The 12,306-nt window shown below is 38.6% G+C and overlaps 1 protein-coding gene across 3 annotated transcripts in view; it reads left to right on the top strand.

Moving 5' to 3' along the window:
• The window catches only part of snx13 (sorting nexin 13), a 220,710-nt gene that overhangs the window by 70,905 nt on the left and 137,499 nt on the right, over positions 1-12,306 (top strand). For all 3 annotated transcript variants that reach the window (XM_039736162.1, XM_039736163.1, XM_039736164.1), the window contains exon 7: positions 10,760-10,861. In XM_039736162.1, coding sequence (XP_039592096.1) covers positions 10,760-10,861 — 102 coding nt within the window. The remainder of the gene's footprint in view (positions 1-10,759; positions 10,862-12,306) is intronic.

Below are 12,306 nucleotides of genomic sequence, written 5' to 3' on the forward strand. Positions count from 1 at the left end.
ACAATCCGGTTTTGATTGCAACCCCATATCAAATAAGGTAATTATTCAATTACATTTATACTGTAAATGAACAGTTCTACCAGTTGTGAAGAGGAATAACTTCCATTGTGATTTTCTGTGCCCATCACTTTGTAATCTCTTATCCCCATGTAAGCCTTCCCTTAAGAATTCCTCTATTTTGAACATTTAATGTTTTCCTTCCTCTAGTTCAACGTGAGAGTTGTGTTAATATGGAGTTCTCAACTTACAGTACATCCGGAAAGTATTCACAGCGCATCACTTTTTCAACATTTTGTTATGTTACAGCCTTATTCCAAAATGGATTAAATTCATTTTTTATTACAAATAAAAAAACTGAGAAATTACATGTACATAAGTATTCACAGCCTTTGCTCAATACTTTGTCGATGCACCTTTGGTAGCAATTACAGCCTCAAGTCTTTTTGAATATGATGCCACAAGCTTGGCACACCTATCCTTGGCCAGGTTCGCCCATTCCTCTTTGCAGCACCTCTCAAGCTCCATCAGGTTGGATGGGAAGTGTCGGTGCACAGCCATTTTAAGATCTCTCCAGAGATGTTCAATCGGATTCAATTCTGGACACTGGCTGGGCCACTCAAGGACATTCACAGAGTTGTCCTGAAGCCACTCCTTTGATAACTTGGCTGTGTGCTTAGGGTCGTTGTCCTGCTGAAAGATGAACCGTCACCCCAGTCTGAGGTCAAGAGCGCTCTGGAACAGGTTTTCATCCAGAATGTTTCTGTACATTGCTGCAGTCATCTTTCCCTTTATCTTGACTAGTCTCCCAGTTCCTGCCGCTGAAAAACATCCCCACAGCATGATGCTGCCACCACCATGCTTCACTGTAGGGATGGTATTGGCCTGGTGATGAGCGGTGCCTGATTTCCTCCAAAGTGACACCTTGCATTCACAAAGAGTTCAATCTTTGTTTCATCAAACCAGAGAATTTTGTTTCTCATGGTCTGAGAGTCCTTCAGGTGCCTTTTGGCAAACTCCAGGCTGGCTGCCATGTGCCTTTTACTAAGGAGTGGCTTCCTTCTGGCCACTCTACCATACAGGCCTGATTGGTGGATTGCTGCAGAGATGGTTGTCCATCTGGAAGGTTCTCCTCTCCACAGAGGACCTCTGGAGCTCTGACAGAGTGACCATCGGGTTCTTGGTCACCTCCCTGACTAAGGCCCTTCTCCCCCGATTGCTCAGTTTAGATGGCCGACCAGCTTTAGTAAGAGTCCTGGTGGTTTCGAAATTCTTCCGCTTACGGATGATGGAGGCCACTGTGCTCATTGGGACATCCAAAGCAGCAGAAAGTTTTCTGTAACCTTCCCCAGATTTGTGCCTCGAGACAATCCTCTTGGAGGTCTACAGACAATTCCTTTGACTTCATGCTTGGTTTGTGCTCTGACATGAACTGTCAACTGTGGGACCTTATATAGACAGGAGTGTCCCTTTCCAAATCATGTCCAATCAACTGAATTTGCCACAGGTGGACTACAATTAAGATGCAGAAACATCTCAGGGATGATCAGAGGAAACAGGATGAACCTGAGCTCAATTTTGAGCTTCATGGCAAAGGCTGTGAATACTTATGTACATGTGCTTTCTCAATTTTTTTATTTTTAATAAATTTACAAAAACCTCAAGTAAACTTTTCTCACGTTGTCATTATGGGGTGTTTTGTGTAGAATTCTGAGGAACAAAATGAATTTAATCCATTGTGGAATAAGGCTGTAACATAACAAAATGTGGAAAAAGTGATGCACTGTGAATACTTTCCGGATGCACTGTACATAAGAACATATGAAATCCAACAAACAAGAGGCACCTATTCAGTCCATCAAGCTCATCTGTTTAGCTAATAGCCAAACTGTCGCAATATCCCATCCAAATACTTCTTGAAGGTTGTCAACATTTCTGCTTCAAGTACATGCCATGGTAGTGTATTCCAGATTCCCTGAACTATATGAGTAATCCTGACTTCATGTCAGAGCACAAACCAAGCATGAACTGTCAACCGCGGGACCTTATATAGAGAGGTGTGTGCCTTTCCAAATCATGTCCAATAAACTGAATTTACCACAGGTGGACTCCAATTAACTTGCAGAAACATCTCAAGGATGATCAGGGGAAACAGGATACACCTGAGCTCAATTTTGAGCTTCATGGCAAAGGCTGTGAATACTTATGTACATGTGCTTTCTCAAATTTTTTATTTTTAATAAATTTGTAAAAATCTCAAGTAAACTTTTTTCACGTTGTCATTATTGGATGTTGTGTTTAGAATTCTGAGGAAAATAATGAATTTAATCCATTTTGGAATAAGGCTGTAACTTAACAAATTGTGGAAAAAGTGATGCGCTGTGAATACTTTCCGGATGCACTGTACTTTTTAAATTGGCCATTAGAGGATATTGTGAATTTGCTATTAGTGTGAATTAGTGATAATATCCTCTGAATAAGATTTGTTGTTGGTCTGTTAGGGCATTAACTAGATTTTACATGTTGTGAAATGCTATAGGCTTTGTTAAGGGAAGCTGTAGTTTAAGTGTCTGTCGTTTATTTGATACTAGCAAAATACTCACGCTTCACAGCGGCGAAGTACTGCCTTAAAATTTTTATTAAGAAGAAAGTTAAACCTTTTTAAACTGAGGGAAAATATACCAATAATTATTTGTTAAGGATCTCTTTGTATACCACATTGTGAGTTCGGCCCTCCGGTTGTAATATGACCAAGCTGTGCGCTGAGCTTACTCTTGAGCATGCAACGTACAGTTGGCCATGTGAACAGTAATCTTGTTTCAAATCTCACAGCTTGGATTTCTGCTGTCATAATCAGTTTGAGTTTCATGGTTTGTTTCAATTACGACAGTATTTGTAGGACCTGTGTTGAAGAGATATTCGGCATCTGTCAAGCGTTGTAAGTATACAACCGGTTTCATCGATAACTTCACATCCAGCTTTTGAGAGTTTAAACATTCATAAACATCAAAGTGTCCACTACTGAAATCGTCACCTGTCAATTTAAGATGTTTAAGAGGCATTGGCGGTTGTCGAAAGGTGTAAAATATTTGGCCATTTCAGTACACTTGAAAGCGACAAGCGAACAATTCAGCGGCAGCCATCAACTCGCATGCAGATGCATAGGTGAAGGGCTTAAGCATTTCACTCTTCTAGTGCTCCTGTGTAGTATAATTATCTCCTGTACCGTCATCAGTCCACACCGTGAACCTGTCTCAGTCATTCAGTACATAAGACACAATGTTCCTCCGGATATCAAGAGTGAGCCTGATATGGCCGTGCAATATGTAACAAAGAGAATTGAAAAAGTAGGTGCCATCTCCAGGCATGGAAACAATTTGGTAAGTGACAGTTCTTTGATCGATGGTGATCACCTCAATAGACATGTTAATGGTGGTACGGTTGGGACGATAAAGGAAATGGGTACCTGAACAATGTAAAGTAAGTCTAAAATACCTACACAATAACTATAATCGTAATAAATGAACAATAAAACAGGGGAGAAGCCATGGATTAAATAAAAAGGCTGTAGTTATCAGCAGGGAGACGTGAATCCCGTGGCAAAGCAAGGAAGGGAATATAGAGACTGGAGCGACGGACGGCCTTATATAAGCAGGCAGCCAACAATGTGGGAGGCGTTGGGATGGGGGATCCAACGCCGCCTCACATGGTGACCGAGCTGCAGGCTATGGACGTATATATGTACGTAAGTAGGATTCAGTTAGCGTTGGGAACCCACGTACCAAAATTCTTGAAGATAGGCCCATAAGTAATAAAGACTATTGAAAAGTTTAATATGGTGGCCGACAGTGGCATCATACCACCGAAATAAGTACCAAATTTCAGCCTTCTACCTACATGGGAATTTGGAGAATTAGTGGCGTTGGAAAGTTCAATATGGCGGCTGACAGTGGCGTCATACCACGAAATAAGTACGTACATTGGTTTCGGTTAGCGCAGGGAAGCCGCCTACCAAATTTCGTGAAGATGGGGTCATGAATAAGAAAGTTCAACATGGCGGACGTTGTTGACCGTTATGACTGTTATCGTAAATTTCGAAATGAAACCTGCTTGACTTTTGTAAGTAAGCTGTAAGGAATGAGCCTTCCAAATTTCAACCTTCTACCTACACAGGAAGTTGGAGAATTAGTGACATTTGGAAAATTCAATATGGAGGCCGACAGTGGCGTCATACCACCGAAATAAGTCTGTACATTGGTTTCGGTTAGTGCAGGGAAGCCGCCTACCAAATTTCGTGAAGATGGGGCCATAAATAAGAAAGTTCAACATGGCGGACGTTGTCGACCGTTATTGACCTTTATGACCATTACGCGTAGAACATTCGAAATAAAACGTGCTTAACTTTTGTAAGTAAGCTGTAAGAAATAAGCCTGCCAAATTTCATCCTTTTACCTACACGGGAAGTTGGAGAATTAGTGATGAGTCAGTGAGTGAGTGAGTGAGTGAGTCAGTCAGTGAGGGCTTTGCCTTTTATTAGTATAGATAAAATACATACATCTCCCTGTATGGCTCATAGTGCCTAGGGTACTACTGTATTTTTCGCTTCTTAAGACTCACCTGACCATTAGACGCACCTAGGTTTAGAGGAGGAAAACACGAAAAAAATATTCTGAATCAAATGGTGTACTAGTATATTTAATAAAATATAGCAGAATAATATTTCATCCATGTAAAGTCAACAGCGGTATTAAGAACCATCATCACTGTCATTAACAAATGAGGAGAGACTTTAAGGTTCAAGCACTCTTCCAGTTTTCTGGAAACTTCAAGAACTCCTCATTGCTAGTGTCAGAAATTATGAAGCTCAGTTGCTTACAGTCATTTTGTAGGAGCACGTACCTGTTATCACGCAGCATAACCTGTCCAAAGCCACCAGGGGACAAAGTACATTTGGACCAATGCTCCCTGAAGTTATATCACCAGTCTAGTCCCATCTCTATTTGTAATGCCACAAAGCCCTTCATCTCATCTTTTGTTGTGGATTTCTACTTTGAAAAACGAGAATGTGGTGAAAGCGCAGCCCGCGATTCAAGAAATTGTTCTGCATACCTGTTTGTCTTCTGTGACAGTAGCTGAAAAGCGGCATCAGGGGAGAGCAGCCTGAAGTAGTCCAGCGGCTGGTAATCTGCCGAGTCCAACAGCAAGCCATGCTGTCTTGTCAAGACTGGTAGCCTGTTTGGCTCCCACGGATCAATGTCTGGGTATTCCTCCCACGCGAACCTTGCCGTAGGTGCGTCGGCTGTACTCAGCTGGGGTGGCATCGGCTGGTGTCCGATCAGCTGATGCCAGTTCCTCACTCTCTTGCGTGATGTCCTGATCACACTCAACAAAATATACGACTCTGCGGTAATGCGCAAAGCATCGTCTGCTTATTCTGTTTTCTGCACTCGCTTCGGTCCCTCGTGAGATGTCGATGCCATCTTGCCTTTGTTTATATTTTGTAACTCGCACACATGCATGGATTAGATGCCGAGTCAATGAGTCTAACATTCCATCAAGCAGAGAGGGAATCCCTGTGACGTAATGGTGAGTTTTGTTGCCATTAACAGCTGATTGTCGCCCTCTACCCCTGGATGTCGACTTTTGTCACGTAATACACATCACGGTCTGTGACGCAATATTCGTTTCCACTATGCATCTTATACATCTGGATTTCCCAACAGCTGCCTGTGATCTTAAACTGAATAAACAGGTCAGGAAAGTGGTTGGATGGCTGTTTATGACATTACTAATTTAAAAGCTGAAATATATATTACATAAAGCAACTACTGGAACTTCGGCTTGTGTAAATAAAGTTAAACATTACAGCAGCCAAAGTAATTTCATGATCTGTGTACTTTCACAATGAATATTCAAGCAACTCATTGAACATATCCTTAAAATTGGAAGGCAAGTTTAATCACACTGGGAAAAAAATGAGACTCGGTGCAATTTCTGCAACTGTTTTTTTTTTTTTTTTTGTGCATCAAGCCAAGATGAAGAGCATGCCTAGTTCTTAGCAGCAATAATATTTGTAATAATGGTTCTATAAATAACATTCTTAAAACTCTTTGAACCTATAAAGTCAGATTTTTGTGCTAAATGATGATACATGCTGGAAAGTTACTGTAAAAAACCCTACTATGTCACAGATACTTTCAATCTTATTTGCTGGTGCAACAAAATAATTCAAAAACCATTTGGTGGTGCCAAAGTGTTGGATTTCAAAAGATGTCTCAACAGATCAAGCAAGATTATTTAAGGGCTATGTCTTGGATAGTTGGGTAGTTGTTGTTCCTTTTTTACCCAAGTTGTCTGCCAGATAGATTACCCTCCCACCTATTTAAGAACAATCACAAAGTTTTAATCCTTGGTTTCCCCTGCTTACAGCAGCACCACCAAAAGAGTACTTCCCTTTCCTCTGGTACCCGTTGTATCATGTATGTTAAAAAGAGTCAAGTTACTGGCAATAAAGCTGAAATGTTTCTAATGAAGAAGATTGATCATCAAAGTATTTCTGACTAGGGTCATTCTTCCAGAGATAAAGATGTATCCAGCTACCTATGGCCTAAGGTCATTTTATAACTTTACAGTGTTGTTATAACCTCATTTGTTTTAGTTCTATCATTATGTGCAAAATAGTAGTAAAAATTATCAGCATCCCCAACAGAGTGATGGAGCACTCTGTAGTTATTAGGAGCTACTTCTCCTGGCAGCTTTGCTATCTTCTTGCCAATTATTTGACTTTTGTATCTTGACCACACTTTGGTAAAGACCGTGGTTTACTTTCAGTTTATAACTTTATTATAAATGCTACTCACACATTATATTTTCTAGTTTAATTTTGATGCCCCAATTTTAATATACATTAATAAGTTAACATTTCTGACCACTGGCTGCAGGTTTTTATTCTAACCATCTTCATTAGTAACCAGTTTTTGCTGATTATTAACTTCTTTTGCCTTAGTTTTAATTAACTTGACTCAGGCCCCTTAGTTATTTCTTTTTCCTTAGTTGGCAGCCGAACAATAATGAGACACAAAACAAGCCACCACATGACATGATATCTGAAAATAAAGAAAGGTAATGGTCTTGGTAAAGTTGATCTCTCAGGTCACCAAAACATTTTGACAGTGTTCTTAGAAAAGAACAGAAAAATAAACAGGTTTGGAAATGCCTGCTGTGGCAGAATAAGAGCAGCAACAAGCCATGGAATTAAATTATGGGTTTAATTAACAGCAGGAATTGATTCCTCATTAAGAGATTGGTTGGAGTTTCAAATCCCAATTTAGCTAGTCAACTGTTGGCTCGTTTCACTTCTCATTTTTGTTTGGCTGTCATTTAATGAAGAAAGGAATACATTCAGAAGGCTGAATATTTAAAAACAAGGCTATTGAAATGAAGGGAAAAGAAGCTACTAGTGAAAACTGGTCACTGATTAGGAAAAGGGTTCGAATGAAAACCTGAAGACACTGTGGCCCTCAACACCACTGCTTTAAAGGAAGAGATTACAACACTCAGTTGGACCAAGGTTTTATTTACAAAGTTTTTCGGGAGTTATATGTACACTGTGGTGATGCACTTTCTCAACTCGGAATGCCTCTATGAAAACAAGACATTTAATAGGTTAGCAATTTGAGTAGATAAAGCAGTTTTTTTATCTATATTTGTACATCAGACAGAATTATATTGCTGTCACATGCTTGAAGTTGTGAGAGTGTATGTTTGAATAAGCATTGACACATACAGTATAAATGTGGATATATTCTAATACACATTTTCCTTACATCAAAGGTTTAAATTATATTACTTCTTTACAGGAGGCAGTAAACAAGTTTTCCAGCAAAATTCTTTTAGTTATTTATATTTTTATATCAAAGAATTAAATTACTACAGTATGTCCACATCAGCTAGGTTGCATTTTTATTGGAATTTGCAAACCGATAATGGTTAGTTTTTTGGTTTATTTTTATACATATTTATATATTTTGTTTACAGTTGGCAAGTTCTTATTTCATGCTTATTATTGATAAACAAATATAACTTTCTCAAAATTAAAAATAGTTTCCCCACCCACCCCCAAAGAACAAGATGCATAGCTTTGTTTTTCCATATTTGTACTGTCTTAATTAAATTTACTCTAAAATCTTAATCTGCTGTCAAATGTACTGTGAACTGTAGATGACACCACTGAGCTACCTTCACGCCATCACAAATTCCAGTTTGAATTAATAAATTATTTTAATAAATACCTTTTATTTTTAAGCACATTAAGTACAGTTGCTGCTTCTTTCTCTTCCTTCCCCCCATTCCACTCCTCCAAGTGATCTTTGTCCTACACCTCCCAACTCTGACTCCCTGAATTGATATGACGTGACTCCTTTTATATGAGACCCAGTGTACTTCTAGTACCAGGGCATAGCCCGTGGGAAGCACTTCCAGGTCAGGGGGAAACTCCCCAATTTAGGGAGAGCTTCTTTTGGCAGCGCCCTCCAACCCACTTGAGATGCCAGTTCTTTCGTGTTGCCATTCATAGTACATATATTTTCACACCCTCATAAGTTAGTTAAGGGTCATTAGGATTGGGTGATGGTAGCCAAGCTATAAGTATTAGGTCTGTGAAAATCTATATTCTTGTTTAACGGATAAAAAAATACTTGCAAATATGTATAGTATATAATATGTGTGTCTTTGTTGCTATTGTTTCATTGTCAATGTCCTGAGAAAACATGCAAGAATTTTATTGAAATGTATAGAATTTTGTATACACATCTCTCTATGATAAAAAAAAAAAATCATGGGAGAGAAAGATGGGAGACGAGATGTGATCTTCACGTTAAGATCAAGGAAGACACTTAAAAGAACCGCGAGACAAAAGGGATTGGCAACTCAGCGTCTCATGGGGACCTTAAACATAAGACTTTGTGCCAAGAGATTGACCTAGGACAGTCTCGCGATAACATAGAACATGAGATTCTTGCAAGACATGCCCCACTTACAACCAATATTAAATAAGACCACGGGCAGCAAAACACTCAGCTGTGTAAATGCTTCGAGCACACACCGCTCCAGGGCTGTCACCGCATATAAAGCGTATAAGGACAATACGTTATAAATAAACGTTGACGACTAAGCGAAGAAGAAAGCAGCACGGAGAAAAGCGTTGGAGAGAAAAAAGAGCAAAAAAGAAAAAGAATAATCTTGGTGTAAATTCAGAAAATAGAGAAAGTAGAAGAAATGGAATTGAAACAAAGCACGTCCAATCGGGCTCAGAATTAAAAGACAGAGTAAAAGACAAAGTAGAACTTCATAAAGACGTTCACTGACGTCGACGCTATACACATGCAGAGCAGGTTAGAGATTATGAAAGCAGTGGAATTAGAAAGGCTCAAAAAACAGTGCAATACACATGTGAAGAAAGTTAAAGATATGAAAGTAGGAAAATTAGAAAGTATAAAAAAAAAGAGAGTAAAGATCGCAGTAGCGCAAACGGAAATTATTACTTGAAAAAGGGAAAATAATCACCACGAACCAAGTGTCATTGAAAAAAAAGTAGGACAAAGCGAGGTCAGAAATAAAAGACAAAGTAGAAAACAAAGTAAAACGTCATAAAGAGGTTAAAAAACAAGGGGACCAAACACATGCAGAGCAAGTTAGAGATATTGAAAGCAGAAAAAAATGACAGTGTCAAAACAAAGAAAGTAAACATCGCATTAGTGCAAAAAAAGGGAAATTATTACTCGGAGAAATAACTAAACAGCGAATAGAGATCGAATATATGCACATAGGTGATATGTCAGAAGTATGTAAATATTGTAAGGCTTTGAAGTTTACCTTGCATGCATTTATTGGTTACTTTGCAAAGAAAATTATTAACTGCTGATGATGTAGATTGTTTTGTCTGTGCTGAAATTCCAAACAGAGAAACCTATCCTGAATTATGGTACAAAGTAATTATGGGCAACAATGTTGTTTGTAGCCTCAGGGCCCTGTTTAAAGGGTTTAAGATAAGGGTAAGGAGTGGGGTGGACAATAGAAAAACAAGAAGCAAACACTTTAACCTCAGGGACCTGGGCAACAATGTTGTTTTTAGCCTCAGGGCCCTGTTTAAAGGGGTTAAGAAAGGACTCGAAAGATTCAAAATATTGTTTTTACAGAAGTTCTGAAATAAAAGTGAAACTGATGAAACATCAACAATTCAAAGAAAAAAAAAAAAATCTTAAAAGTGTGTATTCGGAAAACCAAACACGGGGATTGGTGAGCGAAGTGAGCAGGGGGCGAAGCCCCTAGTAACAGTAAAAATTAAACACAATAAACAAACTTAACAAACTTAAATCTACATCAGACCATTCTTACTTATTTTTGACCTATTAAGTTCTTTGTAGCTTATACCATTTAAGTTCTGCCTAAAGAACCAGTAGATAAATCTTCACTGATCGCCACGCTTACCTTTTCCGCCAACTCTAAACTTCAGGAAAATCAAAGTAGATATAAACAAATGAAAACAAAACATTTTGCTCTAAAGGGGTGCTTAAAAGGGGTAGTTAAGGTATTGGAAAGTGTGAAAAGAGAGTTGGCCTACATGCATAGACTAAAATAACAGTTGGTAAGCTATTAGTTGTTGTGTTGATTTTCATTTATAAACAAGTGACAATAGAGTTTCTTGACAAAAAGAAAAACGTATAAATTAATATTTTATATTTCATTTTTTGTGTTAATATAGATGCACCAGAAGAGTTCGTAAATTCTTTCTTTGAAGCAGAAGTAGAGATGGAAAAGAAAATTTGTCGGGATCTGGTCTGTACTTCTCCCAAAGATGAAGAAGGTTTGAATTGATTTTTTAGCCCACAAATAATGGTAAAAAAGTGACTGAAATTGAAATTCTAAATGTATATCAAAGATGGTGATGGTCATTTTAAAGACATTTAGCTTTATGTGGCTTCTTTTGCAAATTACGCCAATGAACTGGAGTGACATGTCACCTGATTGGTTGCTTTTTGGCTTAAAATTAACTAAAATAATGCAAACTGTTCGGTTAAGTCTTATGTGCACTGTTGCTCTCAGCAAACTAAGTTGGATTGGAATGTCAACATCACTTTTAATTTAAAAAAATATGTTAAAGAAATGATCCACCCAAAAAATAATATTTTTTTTATATTTTGCTTACCTTATGTACTTTGTACTGACCAATTTGTATAAGGGCAAATAATGATGGGGGAAAAAAAAGTTTCATGTTACTTATATCTCATAATCCATATGTTACTTATCTAGTTATATGCTCAAAACTTGCAAAGCACATGCTTTTTTGCTAAAAAATTGCTAGTTACATACAAAATTAACAGTGAACATCATAAAGAGGAAACTTAAAGTCTCATAGGAATTACTTTTTGAATTGAAAACATGACTCTTGACTAAAAAATGAAGGGGACAGCCGGGTCTTCAGTTTAGAAGTCAAGAAGTAATTCTTAGGAAGTTTGGTGTCCTGTTTATGACTTTCATAGTTTATTTAACTGCCTCACTGGAGAAAAAAAAAAGATTCTGTTGAGGTTTCTGGACCATAACAGCAATGTTGACATCCTTTGTTGAAGTGTTAGAAGCAGTGGTTCCTAGAAGCTAGATATTGTCCATTACCCCTACAGTCAGGCCTAATCTTTTACCATCTTACCACCACACATCATTTTGTTTTGTTCATTTTCTATAATCATCGATTGTTTAGGCTGCACTGTTTGACCAGTTCAGTTAACTTCTCCTAGTATGCACACTCGTCATAGTTGAAAAGAGACAACAGCAAATACAGTGGAACCTCGGATCACGAACATCTCAGTACACGTACAAATTGGTTTACGACCAAAAAGTTTCCCAAACTTTTGCCTCAGTTCACGACCACACACTCGGTATACGAATAAGCCAGTTTCCCTTTTGGTTTGTACGTGTTCAGTCTCTCCCTGTGCATTTCCTGTGCAGCGAGCAAGAGAGAGAGAGCAAGAGAGCGTGACACACACACGAGAGAGAGAGAGACACACACACATAGGCAGCGTGGGAGAGAGACACACATACACACACACAGGCAGCGCGAGAGAGAGACACACACACACAGGCAGCGCGAGAGAGAGGCGAGACACACACACACAGGCAGCGCTAGAGAGAGAGAGACACACACAGACAGAGGCAGCGCGAGAGAGAGAGATGGACACATAAGGTAGGAAGGCAGTTAAAGAATGCACTGGACTTGATTTTGTTTTCACTTCTGTTTACAGCAATCATTTCGTA

The sequence above is a fragment of the Polypterus senegalus genome, chromosome 15 (assembly GCF_016835505.1).
Source record: "Polypterus senegalus isolate Bchr_013 chromosome 15, ASM1683550v1, whole genome shotgun sequence".
Classification (NCBI taxonomy): Eukaryota; Metazoa; Chordata; class Cladistia; order Polypteriformes; family Polypteridae; genus Polypterus; species Polypterus senegalus.